This window comes from Lagenorhynchus albirostris, chromosome 3 (assembly GCF_949774975.1).
Source record: "Lagenorhynchus albirostris chromosome 3, mLagAlb1.1, whole genome shotgun sequence".
Classification (NCBI taxonomy): domain Eukaryota; kingdom Metazoa; phylum Chordata; class Mammalia; order Artiodactyla; family Delphinidae; genus Lagenorhynchus; species Lagenorhynchus albirostris.
Genome location: NC_083097.1, coordinates 47,470,599 through 47,487,546, shown reverse-complemented (window position 1 = coordinate 47,487,546; position 16,948 = coordinate 47,470,599). Strand labels below are relative to the sequence as shown.

The following is a 16,948-nucleotide window of genomic DNA, read 5'->3' as shown; positions in this document are numbered from 1 at the left end:
GAGCAACTAAACCTGTGGCGCCACAACTACTGAGCCTACGCTGTAGAGCCCACGAGCCACAACTACTGAGCCCACATGACACAACTACTGAAGCCTGTGCTCCTAGAGCCCGTGCTCTGCAACAAGAGAAACCACGACAATGAGAAGCCCTTGCACCGCAACGAAGAGTAGCCCCCGCTCACCACAACTAGAGAAAGCCCGTGCGCAGCGATGAAGACCCAACACAGCCAAAAATAAATTTAAAAAAAAAAAAAAAGAAAAAGAAATAATGAGAAAGACAATTGCTTTTTCTGAAACTGCTTAAATCTACTGATCCTTTCTTTGAACTTAGTTCTGAGTTGTCTGTATCTTCTGATGCAACTAGTAAACTTTAAAAGACTTACAGCCATCATTGAATCTGAGAGTTTGAATGGACTCTAAAGATTATGTAGTCCAATTCCCTCATTTTATTGAGGTGTAAAGGGGTGAACTGACTTGACCAAGTTCACACTGCCAGTATGTGGCAAGTACATCTAGATCTAGCGTTTGTTTGCCTCTGAAGTCCCTGGCCAGGTGCTATATCATAATATTTTTGATATTAAGAAGTAAAGAAATGGAATAAATATTCAAGAGAAAAGAATAGGAAGCACATTTCAACACTCAGTATTTGTCACGTTAAGCAAAAACAGTTGTATGATTTTTTTAATATAAATTTATTTATTTTTATCTTTGGCTGTGTTGGGTCTTTGTTGCTGCATGCGGGCTTTCTCTAGTTGTGGCGAGTGGGGTCTCCTCTTCCTTGTGAGTGGGCTTCTCATTCTTTTGTTGCGGAGCACTGGCTCTAGGTGCATGGCCTTCAGTAGTTGTGGCACGGGGGCTCGGCAGTTGTGGCTTGCAGGCTTTAGAGCGCAGGCTCAGTAGTTGTGGAGCACAGGCTTAGTTGCTCCGCGGTATGTGGGATCTTCCTGGACCAGGGCTCGAACACCGTGTCCCCTGTATTGGCAGGTGGATTCTTAACCACTGCGCCACCAGGGAAGCCCCAGTTGTATGATTCTTTATGCCTTAAACTAGGGGTTTGAAATAAACAAAAAATGTTTTTTAATCACAAAACAAATCTGTTTTGTCCCCTTTGCTATAAAGATTGTCTCGTAATACGTTGTTGAAACAATCACATTCTCAAGCTCTATCTAGTTCTTTGTTGACGTAGGATATTTTCTTTCTAAATATTACTGAGGATAGTGAGTTATTTTAAAGATAACTTTTTCTTTCTTGGCAGAGTAGCCAAATAATGACTGAATTATTTTTGGAAATTCGTGGGAGCAGAGATCACGGTCCTTGCTAGGTTTTGAAAATCTAAAGTGTCTCATGGATTGAGTAAATATCCTAATGTTAAATGCTATTAAAAATCAAAATAAATAAATTCAAAATTCTTTTTATGAGTTTTTCTAAAAAAGAGATATGAGGCTTTGATAAGGATGTCTTCTTAGAAAATTTCTAGTGTAAAATGAAAACTAGCTATCACCAGAATAGCTAAAAAACCAATCAGAATCCTAATAGATTTTTCCCCCCTGTGTGGAGATGCATTGAGTAGAAAGCTCATACAGAAGAGTAAAAGTGGAGGAATTAAAAGGTTTTAAAAAAGATGACTATAGGTGACTTTGACCTACCAGAAATTTAAATTTAGTATTAATAGACTGTAATCACACCAGTGTAGTATTGTTCAGGAATAGACAAACAGCTCAGTGGGATTAAAAAAAAAAAAAGAGTTCAGAAACAGAATCAAGGACTTCCCTGGTGGTGCAGTGGTTAAGAATTTGCCTGCCAGTGCAGGCGAGCCCGGGTTCGAGCCCTGGTCCAGGAAGATACCACATGCCACGGAGCAGCTAAGCCTGTGCACCACAACTACTGAAGCCTGCGCACCTAGAGCCTGTGCTCCGTAACAAGAGAAGCCACCGCAATGAGAAGCCCACGCACTGCAACAAAGAGTAGCCCCCACTCGCCACAACTAGAGAAAGCCTGTGTGCAACAATGAAGGCCCAATGCAGCCAAAATAAATAAATAAATAAAATTAATTAAAAAACAAGCAAAAAAAACAAAATAAAAAGTTAAAAAGTAAAAAAAAAATAATAAAGTAAAACATTAACAGTTTCAAAGTTTGTTCATAGCTAGCTATTAAAAAAAAAAAAGAAAGAAACAGAATCAAGAAAGGTAGTATGTAAGGTAGCTTACTATTTCAGTTTAGTGAGAGAAGGGTAGCATAATTGACTCTCCATTTGGGAGAAAATAGAGTTGGAGATCTCCTCCCCACAACATAAAAAATTTCAGTTGAAGATTCAAATATTAAAATCCCTGTAAAATATTAAAAGAAAAATTTGATAAGTATTTTTAATATCTCAGGATAGGGAAACTTTCCCAATTGAGGGAGTAAACCCTGAAGCTGTAAAGATAAGAAGATATATTTGTTTTCTTAAAACAATATAATCATCAGTGAAACGTTTATATAGCTAGAGACCAAATAAATTGATAAGTCAGGGGAAAACATTTCTAATATATTTGAAAAAGGATTAATATTCCCTATTTATATTCATTCAATATGTATTTATTAAACACATGTACTGTATGTCAGGCACTGTCCTCAGTTGTGGGGATACTGAACTGAGCAAAATAGAGTAACTTTCCTGACTTCTATGCACTTAGATTCAAATTCTAGATTTAAACAGTTCTTAAAATTAAGTAAAAGATAGAGAAAGACAACCCAGAAGAAAAATGGCAAGTCTCAAATGAAGAAATAAAAATGACTGAAGATAAAGGCAGGAAAATACAAACAAAATATAAAGATACCATTTCTTGTGTGTAGATTGGCAGACAAAAGAATGATAATATCTAGGAATGGCCAGAGGTAAGGCAGCAGGCTCATACAGCATTGCTGGGAGTGTGAATTGCTACAACTGGTTTAAATAAGCTGATACCCTTTAGCAATCTGTTCTATCAAAAATAAATAAATAAAAGGATTGATACATTAGGTTATGTAAACAAGGATATACTTGTGAAACAACAAACTGGAAACAGCTGCATGCCCATTAGTTGGAAAATGGTTGAATAAATTATGGAACTCATTCATTCATAAAATGGGCTACATCTATAGGTACTGACACAAAAATATCCTGGTATGTTTAATGCAAAAGCAAGTTGTAGGATAATATGTACAATATGGTTGATCTCATTTCTTCAAAAAGGAAGCAAACAGCGACAGTGATAATAAACAATACATACATACAAAGGGAAGGATTCTATATATGTGTATGTATGATTAATAGATATGTGGGATTGGAGAGAGACAGGGCAGAGTCTTTTGTATATATTTCTGTATTTAATTTGTTATAGTGTGCATTATTCTGTAATTAAAGTGACAGTAGAGGAACTGCTAACCAGCTTGAGTCAGATAACAGGCATATTTACTTATATTTTGAAATATTGGGCCCCAGAGAGCCGTATCTTCATTCTTTTATTAAGTAATGCATAAAGTACTATGCATTAAATTTATCAATCAACCTAAAATAAATAAAACTCTTTTTTTAATTAACTCTTCTTTCCTCCCCATCTCCCAACATATATTAATCAGGACTGACATGCAAGGTTGGTGTCAGCAGAGAATTGAAAAAAAGACCCAAACAGCTAATGTTTAAAAATATGTGGAAATTGTTTAAAGCTATGTTGAAGTTTGTAGGTTCTTGTTATAATGAAATGACCACTTGAGAAGGAGAGCATAGAGGAGGTTTCCAGATCTTATTATGAGACTAAATACCTGAGTGACATGTGCCAACTTGCCTGTCCTCTTTGGATCTTAATTTTGCCCCAAAGTTTCCTTCTAGCTCCAGAATAGATTGAACCTGTAATTTGTTTCAAGAGATTATCCTGGGAATTTTATATATTCTTCTTATGCTTGAGGAATGCCTTATCTTTTACAGAGGGCTTTCGTAAGCATGATCTCACGAGAGACGTCGCAGTAACTTGGTGAGGGAGGTGGGCAGAGAGTGAACTTAAATCAACATTCATGGACTCTTCCTGGGCTCTCTTTCTGCTGTTCATTATTTCATTCTAGCCAGTTTGCCCTGCTTCTTCTCTATTTACATTCAAGTCCCTCTTTCATCCACTCACTTTGTTTCTTCTTCGGCTACCCTCCTTAATCTCTTCCACATTCAGTTTACCAGCACAATCAGCTAGTTCATATTTATCAACTTTCAGGTTGGTAATTTAAAATTGTGGATTGCTCTCAAGGAGGATTTTAATATATGAGTGTGTGTGTGTGTGTGTGTGTGTGTGTGTATGTGTATGTGTGTTTTGTTTTTAGCCCTTTATTCTGCATAACATGTACAGAAAAGCACACAAATTATAGGTGTACAACTCAGTGCATTTTTACAATGTGAGCGCCCCATTTAACCAATGCCCACATCAAGAAATATGACATTACCAGCAGCCCAGATGTCCCTCCGCCCCTCCCAGTCTCTACCTCCATACAAATTAACCACTACTTTGATTTCTAATACCATGGATTAGCTTTTGTCTGCTTTTAAACTTTATGTAAATACAATCATATAGTACTTTTCACATCTGGCCTTCTTATATCAATTATATTTTATCTATGTTATTCATCTATGTTATTGCATGTAGCAATAGTTCATTCTCATTGCTGTGCAGCATTCCATTGCATGAATCAATTTATCTGTTCTTATGTTGGTGGATATTTGGGTTGTTTTTGTCTATTAAGATAGTGCTATTATGAGCAGGGTGGCTTTTGGTGAACATATTTCTGTGGCATATATACTTAAAAATGGAATTGCTGGGTTATACAGTGTGCATATAATTTCCAGTTGTTCCACGTTCCCTTGGTAACACTTAGTATATTGCCTTTTTCATTTTAGCCATTCTGTAGGCATGTAGTGGTATTGCATTATAGATTTCTTTTGCATTTCACTGCTAATTAATGAGATTGAATATCTGCATATGTTATGGTAAATTTGGAGGTTCTTTTATGTGAAGTGCCTGTTTGTTTTCCCATTTTTGTATGGAGTGTCTGTCCTTTCTTGATTTGAATTTTTTGTTTTGTTTTAGAAATTCTGGTTATAGGTTATCTTACTCTACAGCTTGTATTGTTTTTGTGTGTGTGTGGTTTTTTTTTTTGTTTTTTTTTTGCGGTACACGGGCCTCTCACTGTTGTGGCCTCTCCCGTTGCGGAGCACAGGCTCCGGACGCGCAGGCTCAGCGGCCATGGCTCACGGGCCCAGCCTCTCCGTGGCATGTGGGATCTTCCCGGACCGGGGCACAAACCCATGTCCCCTGCATTGGCAGGCGGACTCTCAACCACTGCGTCACCAGGGAAGCCCTGTGTGTGGTTTTAAGAAAGTTAAAAAGAAAAAGTTTAAATCTGGACCAACTTAATTTGGAGCATGGCTTATAGTAGTGTCAAATGAAGTAGAAGTAGTGTCAAATGAAGTAGTGTCAAATTGATATGCATAGGACAAAAAGATGTTTGAGTTTGGCCAGGAGAAAGACATGACTGGGAGTCAAAGTAGAATTAAGTTGAATGAGGTTAGGGGGTAGTTAAAAAAAAAAAATAAGGAAAGTGAAAGACCAGTTAGGCGTTTGCTTGTTGAGTACCAACTGTGTGTTTGTTGTGTCTGGTGCTGTACATCCAGGGTGCCTGCTTGCACAGACCCTACCTGGGCCCTTGAAGCACCTGGTGTTGTATACTCAGGAATGATTACTGTGGCTGAGAAAGTTAGCCATCAAAGGGAGAAGAGAAATGGGACAACAGGTGCAGAGGTGATTGGGCAGTAGAGCATATGAAGAGAAACCTGGAAGAAGAGGCCTGGTTGGAAGAGAAGACAAGGAACCAGTGTTGGGCAAAATAAAAAGAATATGCTGAAGTCAGAACTATCACTAAAAGAAAAAGGTGAAATCAGAAGAGCTGATTTCAGTAGGAAGGTAGGTGAAAAATAAGGCTCAGAGTCTGTAAAGTGATAGACTTGCAAGAGGAGCATAAGAGGAGAGAGAATGGTTATGAGAGTAAGACTCTGAGTTTTCGGGACTTTTAGAAGGAATGGTGGGAAGACGAGGGTCCTAAGAAAATGTTGGAGTAATTATGCAGGAAGAACACCGTATGTGAACATTTCATTTAATTTAGGGATGGCTGATGATGGCTTGGATGTCTAGATTTTATTTTTTTAATTAATTAATTTACTTATCTTTGGCTGTGTTGGGTCTTCGTTGCTGCACGCGGGCTTTCTCTGGTTGCGGCAAGCGGGGGCTACTCTTCTGTTGTGGTGCGTGGGCTTCTCATTGCGGTGGCTTCTCTTGTTGTGGAGCATGGGCTCTAGGCACGTGGGCTTCAGTAGTTGCAGCATGCGGGCTCAGTAATTGTGGCTCGTGGGCTTTAGAGCACAGGCTCAGGAGTTGTGGCACATGGGCTTAGTTGCTCTGCTGCATGTGGGATCTTTCCGGACCAGGTAGATTTTTTTAAAATAGGAAAATACAATGCAGAATTTTTAAACATGCTTTGACACCAGGCACTGTATTTTATGCATCTCCCTTTTCCTCTCCCCATACAGTGCCTTTCGTGTAACGAACAGTAAATACATGCTGAATGAGGTAAACTCGTATTAAACACAGGGCTCTAAGAAGTGAATTATGCATATTGAGCTCAGTTTTACATTATTTTTGTTCATATGTTTCTCATTAATGTAAAAATCCGTTAAGTTCACATCATTGGACAACTTGATGGCAACATCTCCAGTAAATATTTATTGCATGAATAAATGCATTTGTAAAAGTTACTTTCTCTTTAGCGTGTAAAGGTTGTAAATAAAAAAAATTTTCAAGGCCCCGTCTGTTATTAAGGCAGTCTTTTGTTTATTTATTTTTATTGAAAAAATAATTATTTATTTTTGGCTGTGTTGGGTCTTCGTTGCTGCACGTGGGCTTTCTCTAGTTGCGGCGAGAGGGGGGGCTACTCTTCGTTGCGATGCGCGGGCTTCTCGTTGCGGTGGCTTCTTGTTGCGGAGCATGGGCTCTAGGCACGCGGGCTTCAGTAGTTGTGGCTCGTGGGCTCTAGAGTGCAGGCTGAGTAGTTGTGGTGCACGGGCTTAGTTGCTCCGCAGCATGTGGGATCTTCCCCGACCAGAGCTCGAACCTGTGTCCCCTGCATTGGCAGGCGGATTCTTAACCATTTGCACTACCAGGGAAGTCCCCTTAAGGCAGTCTTTTAAATGGAAAAACTGCATTCATTGTCTTAAATATTTGGGATGTAATAACCTTGTAAAAAACTCAATCGATCACTAAATACATTCCTCTCTTTTTGCCCCTAGTGGAATGAAACAGTCGAGCTTTTTCGCACCAAGATGCCGTTACGGAAACATCGGTGTCGTTTCAAAAGTTATGAACATTGCTTCACAGCGGCCGAAGCTGTGGATTGGCTACATGAGCTGTTGAGGCGCAGCCAAAACTTTGGCCCCGAAGTGACCCGCAAACAAACGGTCCAGCTGCTAAAAAAATTCCTGAAGAATCACGTTATTGAAGACATCAAGGGAAAATGGGGCCAGGAAGACTTTGAAGACAACCGTCACTTGTACAGGTAATGGCAACAAGTCAGCCCCGAAGGGGAGGAGTTTGGGGAGGACCAGTGGGTCTGGTCAGTCTATTGAAACTTCCTTATGTGAAAGAGCTTACTTGTCCGTGGGCGTGACGCTTCAACTTGTGATTTGTTGGGTGGAGAACTGAATCTGCTGCTACAGCAAAATTGATTACAGTTTTTCTTGGTGCTCTCTTCTTCGTGGAGCACCCCTTAAGTAGTCTTTTGTTGCAGTGGCTTTTCAGTAAGGAAGACTTTTTGTGCCTTTTGCACACTGGGAGGATGGCTATAGTAGCTTAGTACCTCTCCTGGGGAACCTGAAAGGGTGAAACAGTAGTTCTGTCTTGCACCTTTCTGAGCAGTGTGAAGGTGTGTATTCAGGGGGTTAGTGGCAGAGGCGTCTGATCTTTAAGTGGAGCTCAGGTCTATAATGAAGAGTTGTACTAGAACTCCCCGATGTCTCAGATTAACCCTGCAGTGCATGTCTACTTTTCCCTAAACATTTTTGCTCATGTTTTAGTGCTGTTTTATGATTGCTCATTTACTACCCAATAATCTGAGGGTAAGGATGTCTCTCTGCTGACACTTCTGTCCTCACCGCATGCTAGACTGTTTCATTGCTGGAGGTGGAGGAGACCTGCCTAGGATTCAGGGAATGGGAGAATACTAAAGAGGAATGAAGTCACACGAGTCCAGAAAAGAGGAATTGTTGAGCTGTCTACAGAGAGGGCTACCAAAGTGCTAAGAACCTGAGAGGTATTAAATGAAGAAACGAAGATGATGGGCCCTCAGTATTTGCTGCCTTTTACTCCAACAGAAGAATAAGGAATTCTCTTACAGCACATTCAGCGAGGCATTTTGGGGCCACTGGGGCACCTGGGTTTGAGCAGAGAAAACGTGACTGTTTCCTATCTGAGTCATTTCTTTGGTTCCTTTGGGGACTAGAGGCTGAGAAAGGCTGCAGAGCAAGGGGAGGGTGGTCACCAGCACCAAGGCTAAGGCCAGACAACTTTGTATGTTTAGGATCTAACTTCGTCACGGAATTCCATCAGCAATCTCCCTCTTCTAGATGTCAAGGTTGTCAGCTAGGCAATTAGTTGTCTCTCCATTTGGCAGTTATCTCTAGCTTGCTGATCCAACTTTTAATTAGAATCTTGGGTGACTTTAGCCTGTTCTGAGACCACAGTGCTTATTAGTATCAGGCAGTGGAAACTCTATCCTTGGTTCCAAATGCTGTACTTCACTGGGGATTCTTTTTTTTTTTTAATTGCCTGTGCTTTTTTAATTGAAGTATAAGTTAATTTACAATATTATATTAGTTTCAGATGTACAGCATCTCACTAAGTTCTTACTTAGAACTCCCTTAGACCTTAGTTCTAAGGTCTAAGAAAGGAACTGATACCAACACCTGTGGTGTGCCAGACTCATTGCATGGTCCTCACTGAACTCAGCACCTGTAGATGTTGGTGGTATTATCTTGATCTTAAAGATTAGGAAATTAATGAGGCCAAAGTTACTGACTTCTCCAAAGTTACTCAGGTAGTAGTAAGAGTCAGGATTCAAACTGAGGTCTCTATCTCTGAAGCCTGTGTTCTTGTGGCGTGTCAGACTGCCTCCATTGCCATGGCATGAGGTTGACTAGCTTATTAAATAAACTAATGACCGAATGAGTAAACAGAATCATAAACCAGAAATATTTAGTGTAGTCAACACACGTTCATATATTCACAGAATTCCAGTAATGTATAAAGTACTGTGTAATACATATTAAATGATCAGCTGTCTTCTCAAATAAAGGAGGTAAGGTAAACATCATCAGCTTAAACACTTACATAAATATAGCGGGGGATAGGTGGTTTCCTGGGTCTGTGAATTACAGAAAGCCATAGTTAGAGAAAGCAACATGAAATATAAAGACTCTTAGAGTATTTTTTAAAGACAGAAATTACACACGCACCACAGGAGAATTTTATAACAGAAATGATGAGTGAAGCTTTTATTTTGGAATGTGTCAAATCTTATTTTTAGTTTAAAAACATGTCATATTTGCTGTGTGACTGCATTTACATTTGTTAACTATGATTTTATTTTTCAAGAATCCAAGAGTTAAGTATAGAAAGTAGGGGGAAATAGTGAATTTTTGTGTGTAAGAAAGGAAAGTGAGATCCTAATATCTGAATGTCCCTAACAGAGGAGATTTTGCAGAGAAGGGCCCAGAGCTATTTACTGAACCACTCTTTGCTGTTAGTTACATGGGTGACTAGAAAGAGAGCTGGACTGGCTGCCAGTGGAGACAATTTTCGATTTCACTAAAGGGTCCTCATAGTCGAGCCATATGCTGTCATCTGTGTCTAACAAAGCTTCGTGGCCCCAGACTTTGGATGAAGAGAACCAGTGATTTTATAAGAAATTTCAGTTTATGAAGCAATTCTTGATGATCTCATTTGATCTTCGTGACAACCCCGTACGGTAGACAGGGTGGATAGTTCATCCTCAGAGAACTAGACAGTTGTCTCTTTGAAACCTCTAAACAAAACATCAGTAAATTCCATGGTGATCATTGAATTGGCCCATTTATGTATGGGAACAGACAGTTACATAGGATTATTTAAACCTAATGAAGTGGGTTATATAGAAATAGAGGTGTGTATTATGACCATTGCTTGTTTTGGACTATTAAATGAGGAAAGCGTTTGGCCGGTTTTAGATCTTTAGCAGGATGGGTCCTTGGTCTGGAGCCTCCACCGGGCCCTTGCCCTGTTCTTACTACTGATGCTAGCTCTGGTATGCAGTTGTAACCAAGGTGTTCATGGCTTACAGATAGAAATTCACTGGCTCGGGTGTAGTGCTTGTGATCTAATGTGTAGGGAACCATTTTCTTTTTATTTTCCTTCTTCTTCCTGTTCCTTTTTTTCTTTCCTTCTCTATTTCTTTCTCTGTTTATACCACTTTATGTGTATGACTGGCATGTTCCTACTTCTTGCCCCTTTCTTTTTCTTCTACTTCATTTCTCTCTCCTTTTCTTTCTGTCTTTTCCCTCATATATGCTTTTTTTTCTGGCTTATTTCCAAAATGTTTAATTTGAACCTAAAATTTGTTATGTAGATTTTGTCAGCTTTCTTGAACGTGACTTTCACTGTTCTTTATTTAAAAAGCAGGAGTCATGCTACCTAGTTTTAAGACTTACTCTATAAAATCACAGTAATGAAGACTGGTGTTGGTGAAGGGTTGGATGGACACTTGGGTCAGTGGAACAGAACAGAGTCCAGAAACACACACAAACATGGCCAGTTGATTTTTGATGAAGATGTAAAGGTAACTTAAAGGGAAAAGATCAGTCTTTTTGGCAAATGATGTTGGAACAATTAGAAGGCAGCTATGCTTACCACTATACCACCAGTGCTCACAATGTTGGGACAGTTGGACATCTATTCATCTACATGCAAAAAAATGAACCTCAACCTAAACCTAATTTTTTTAATACAGAAATTCATTCATAGAATTCAGTGTAAAACTAAAAAAATTTTAGAAAAACAGAAAATCTTTATGCCCTGGGGTTAGGCAAGGAGATTTTAGACATGACACCAAAAGCATGATTTATAAAAGAAAAAACATGATAAATTGGACTTCATCAAAATTAAAAACTTTTGCTATGTGAAAGGCACTGTTAAGAGGATGAGAGGACAAGCGAATGTTGGGGAGAAAATACTTGTAAATCGCATATATGACAGTGAACTGGTATCAAGAATATATAAAGAATTCACAAAACTCAACTATAAGAAAACCAAACAACAAATAATAGATTTGAAAAGACACTTCATCAAAGATATAAAGATGCTTCATCAAAGATATACAGACAGCAAATAAGCACTTGAAAAGATGTTTAACATCATTAGCACTAGGGAAATGCAAATTAAAACCATGGTGAGATACCACTACGTATCTAGTAGAATGGCTAAAATAAGAATACTAATAACGCCAAAATCAAGAGAGGATGCAGAGCAATTGGAAATCTCCTCCATTGATGGTGGGAAGCCTAGATTGGTAGTCACTTTGGAAAACAGTTTGGCAGTCTCTTTTAAAGTTAAACATGTGCTTATATATGACTTCATATTCCTGCTCCTGGGCGTTTACCCTGGAGAAATGAAAACTTATGTTCACACAAAAACTTGTATGTGAATATATATATATTTAACATCTTTATTGGAGTATAATTGCTTTACAATGTTGTGTTAGTTTCTGCTGTATAACAAAGTGAATCAGCTATAAGTATACATATGTCCCCATATCCCCTCCCTCTTGAGCCTCCCTCCCACTCTCCCTATCCCACCACTCTAGGTGGTCACAAAGCACTGAGCTGATCTCCCTGTGCTATGCGGCTGCTTCCCACTAGCTATCGATTTTACATTTGTTAGTGTATATATGTCAATGCTACCATCTCACTTCATCCCAGCTTACCCTTCCGTACCTAAATATTTATAGCATCTCTGTTAATTCAAATGTTCCTATGGGTGAATGGATAAACACTGAACATCTATATGGAACGCTTCTGTGCATATCCAGTGCAGTGGGAGGTGTGACTAAGTCAGAGCAGGAGGGAGGTTTTTTGTGAATAATTGAATTGTTCTGTTTGCTGATTGTGATGGTGGTTTTACAAAGTGTATATGTGTGTTAAAATTGATAGAGCAGTACACACACACACACACACACACACACACACACAAGAAAAAAAGAATAAATTTTACTGTATGCTAATAACATTTTTTTAATGCTGGAGATTTGAAAAGTCTCTATTTTTACCTCTAGTGAAAGAAATCCTAATTTACATTGATTGAGGTATATGGCCCTTCAGTCATTTTCTGTGGCTCTGGGAAAAAGTCTTTATTATTACCCTATAGGTCTTTTGAAGGGACCAATAGGAACTTCTTCAAGTTAATGGACTGTTGGCTCCCTCTAGTGGACCCCTTTTGTTTTTATAGTAAAGCTTAAAATTGTGATTGTGAGTTTTGTTTTTCTTTTGTTTTTATTCATTTAAAGTCCTGAGTTTTTATCCTGTGATAGTTGGATAAATTTTGTACATTTCCTATGCATCAGTTTTTTTCATCTATAAGATGACAGCGCTGGACGAGATCTTTAAGGTCTTTTTCCATTCTAAACTTTTATGGTTCCAAATACTGAGTACATATGATAGGTGTTTTCCAAGTCCTAGGCGATGAAGAAGATACGAAAGAAATGTAACATTCTTTTCCTCCCTAATTTTGCAATCTCTTTTGAGAGAGAGTATGCATATATAAAAAAGATATGTAGCAGAACCAAGGCAGTATTGAATTAATTAACCAAAATGAACCTGTAACAAAAGCTTAGAGGTACTACACTGGCAGTCCTTGGGTTGACACAGCTGTTTTGTTTAACTGGCATTGTGTTTTTAATCATTGAAATTTTTTTCTCATTTTTGTTTTTCAATTTTGTGTATTTTGTGAAGGTAATACATTCATGTGTTTCAAAATTTACAAAGTACAAATGAGTATATACAATAAAAATTTCCCTTCTACCTTGCTCCCCCAGGTGGGGTTCAGGCCTTGAACTTGCATTGAAGCTTTCTTATTTTTATTATTTATTCTCAAGTTGTGTTGTTCTTTTTAATACCTTAAATGCTAGTTTGTCCTGGATGAGAAGAAGCTGAATAACTTTCAAATGCACAATAGAAATAGAGTGGGGGGTAGAGGGGGAAGAGCAGGATAGAAAATAGTTTATTCTTACTTTTTCCCATGTAAAGGCTTAAGCAAAAAAATATAGAAAAGTCACAATGTTAACAGTAGTTATTTCTGGATAGAGGGCTTAAAGACAGCATAAATTATTTTCTCTCTTCTTAATTTTACACATTGAATACATATTGCTTTTATTTTCAATTTTTAAAATCATTCCAGTAAAAGAGTAATCAATAAATTGTATTGTTTGGAAGTTTACAATGATAGGATGACTTCTTCTGGGCACCTCTGCTCCATACCAGTACCCAACTTGCTTCTGGATACTGTGGACTAAGAATGCTGCCTGCCATTATCAGTAAACAAAGGATGTTGCAGCCATCGATAGATCAGCCACTGCAGCCACCTTGTTGAGCCCTGAGGGGACTCAGGATGGGAGAGCACAGGATACTGGCCCCAGATAGCTAAGGTGCATGTCAAAGAGATGATTTCAGTGAGCACAGACTCTTGCATCTTCCCATACATAGAAAAGCGCCAAGTTAATTAACTTGATATATGTGGTTTTCTTTAATTAATCTTTTGATGTTCCCACTATCTGGACTTCGTTACAAAACTCCTATATATCTTGGCTCTCCCCTTACCTCTTCAGAGCAGTTTCTCAGAGCTATCTGAGAGGCTGCCTTCCAGGCTTGAACTCCTGAGAAAGTTCGCCAAATAATACATGATTCTGAAGTTTTAGGTCGTCCATTTTTTTCAGTCGACAGTAGTAAAAATTCATCCGGAAGAGAGAAGGCACAAAAGTAGCCAAAAAAATCTTGGGCAACAAGACCTTCTGCTTTATCAGAAACTAAAATGCCATAGGGCTAAACAGTGTGATAGTAGACCTGGAATAAATAAATCTGGAACTGACTAGAGTATAGAAAAAACAAACTCTCCACCCAGTTCCCTTCCCCACAGGCACCTAATGTTATTAGCTTATAACACAGCGTCTTAAAAAATTGTGAACAAATGGGAGCAAATTTAATTGGCGCAAATTCCCCCCGGTTGCCGCCCTTCCCACCACTTCACTACATCATACCAGACTGTATCATGGTAATGTTGTCTGTCTTGGTCAGTGCAGGAATTGTGTTTGTGACCCAGTCGGTGTGGACTGGAGTTTTGTGAGATCTCCTGGAGGAGGGAGGTGGAGGACGTCCATCTGGGTCCTGAGAATGGGATAGGGTCTGGATGATCAGATGGGATGGGAAGGGGGAGCATATTTCAGGTGACAGGACCACGGCTCTCAGTCAGATATACCTAAGTCAGCTTCACTGGGAGAAGAGGGAGGAGGCTAACCTGGCTGGAGAAGTTTTAGGTCAGGAAGTCATAGGGCTAAATTTGGTGGTGTTTCTTAAATATCTGGCTATGGAGTTGACATTTATGTAAAAGGAAAAGGCAGCCAAGGTCCGTGTTTTGAGTAGGAATGAAGTCTGTGTTCTAGAATAGAGTTAATTGGACTTCCCTGGTGGTCCAGTGGTTAAGACTCTGTGCTTCCACTGCAGGGGGGCATGGGTTCGATCTCTGGTCAGGGATCCCACATGCCACGCCGTGTGGCCAAAAAAAAGGGAATAGAATAGAGTTAATTGAATAGTAGTAATAGAATAGATTTTTAAGGTAGTGAAACTGGTGAGGTTTTCAAGGTAACTGGCGGGGGTGATGTTGCCTGGATGAGAATGCCAGCCATGGGGCTGAAAAAGAAGGAAGGGCCCACATTTTATAGCCAAATTCCAGGCTAGACCCTAACTGCTCCATAGGCCTTCGGGTTTGCCTGAAGTCTGACATTTTTTAAATGTATTATTCATTAGTCTGAAATTGCTATTTTCATTTAGAATCTTTGTTGACGTTTGGCATTTTCTTTTACTGAGGCCTGGAATGTAACTCAAGTCCTTTTCAAGGCAACTGTCAATCCATAATACCTTGCAGTTCTTCAGACACATCTACAGTGTTTAGTGGGTGTTTAAATCTTCGGAATGGCTTTGTTCCTATTTAATGTCTCAAGGAGTTTGGAGCCTCCGGAGCTGGAGCTGGGTGAGTGTCTCAGAGTCTCTGTCCCCATACCTCCCACAAGGGTCAAGAATGAACGTCCAGTTCACAGTGTCATAGCTGTGGGATAATGATGGAAAAATATATAGTAGAGGGGACTTCCCTGGTGGCGTGGTGGTTAAGAATCCGCCCGCCAATGCAGGGGACACGGGTTTGATCTCTGGTCTGGGAAGATCGCACATGCCGTGGAGCAACTAAGCTCATGCGCCACAACTACTGAGCCCACGTGCTGCAGCTACTGAAGCCTGTGTGATCTAGGGCCCGCTTGCCGTAACTACTGAGCCCGCATGCTGCAACTACTGAAGCCCGCATGCCTAGAGCTCATGCTCCGCAACAAGAGAAACCATTGCAATGAGAAGCCCGTGCACCGCAATGAAGAGCAGCCCCCGCTCGCCACAACTAGAGAAAGGTCATGCGCAGCAATGAAGACCCAACGCAGCCAAAAAAAAAAAAGAAAAAAAGAAAAATATATAGTAGATGTTTGGCTTTTTTTTGCTGCCACGCTTTCTAGACTCCTTTTCTAGTTTGTGGGATTCCTTGTTTGTGTGAGCCTTGGTGGGAAGGAGAGCCCCGCCCCCAGTGGAAGCCTAGGCAGGTGAGACGCTCTCTCCCTGCCCCTGAGCAGTTACGGTGCCGCCACACATCCTACACGTGGCTGTTGGTATGTTCCTACCTAGGACTTTGGACAGCTTAGAGTTTGTTGCGATAGCAGTGGTGGCCTGCAGGAGCAAGGACAAGCAGCCCTGGTGCCAGCCGTGGCTTTCACACTAGCCTGTCACTTGTGGTTCCTGCTGTGTGTGCTGTGGGGCTTCCTTTTGTCCCAACTTTTTTTTTTTTTTTTTTAACTTTCTGATCCTGGTTTTCCAGCTCTCCTATTGATCTTGTGACCTACTAGGATATCTTCAAACTCCTTTCTGGTTAAATTAGCCAGAATTGGTTTCTGCAACCGAGAACTCAGACTGAAATAACAAGCAATGCCTATAGAGGTAGCAAAACTGGGGCAGCTCTTTAGGCCTAGGAAATAGTGCCACAATTTCTGTGTGTATTGGGACTGCCTGAGAGCTAAGCACCAGGTCAGATTGGCCTGTAGCAATCAGAGAAAAGGAGATGGAGCTCAGGATCCCTGAAGCACAGGAATGGAGTCTACTAAGAATAATGGCTACACATGGCAGGGGTAGGGGGGGCGGGGAGGGGGCTGAAAGTTCTGTACTGGGCTGTTTAGTCTAACTGATTCTAATGGAGGTTGCATTGTAACTGCTGTCTTTGGATGTAAAAGATGCCAGTATGGTGCATTAAATAGAAGGTTGAAGTAGATTGCCCTCACTCACAAAAGACAACTCCTGGTAACTGATCAACTTTTGTTTTGTAACATCCTTTCTTAAGCTTTTTGGTGATTAACTTGTGAAAATTGCAAACTTGTGATTTATCTGTCTTGGTCTTTCATTTGTGGTCATAGTTACACGTCGCCTATCAGGTTACTTTATCCTTCCCTTTATATTTGTTTGTTTTATCCACTTGGTCTTCACCAACTTGCTCTTGGAATTCTTTTTTTCTT

At 39.9% G+C, this 16,948-nt stretch overlaps 1 protein-coding gene across 1 annotated transcript in view; it reads left to right on the top strand.

Moving 5' to 3' along the window:
* Positions 1 to 16,948, top strand: part of DEPDC1B (DEP domain containing 1B) — a 101,728-nt gene that overhangs the window by 2,442 nt on the left and 82,338 nt on the right. The window contains exon 2 of the mRNA XM_060146090.1: positions 7,344 to 7,609. Coding sequence (XP_060002073.1) covers positions 7,344 to 7,609 — 266 coding nt within the window. The remainder of the gene's footprint in view (positions 1 to 7,343; positions 7,610 to 16,948) is intronic.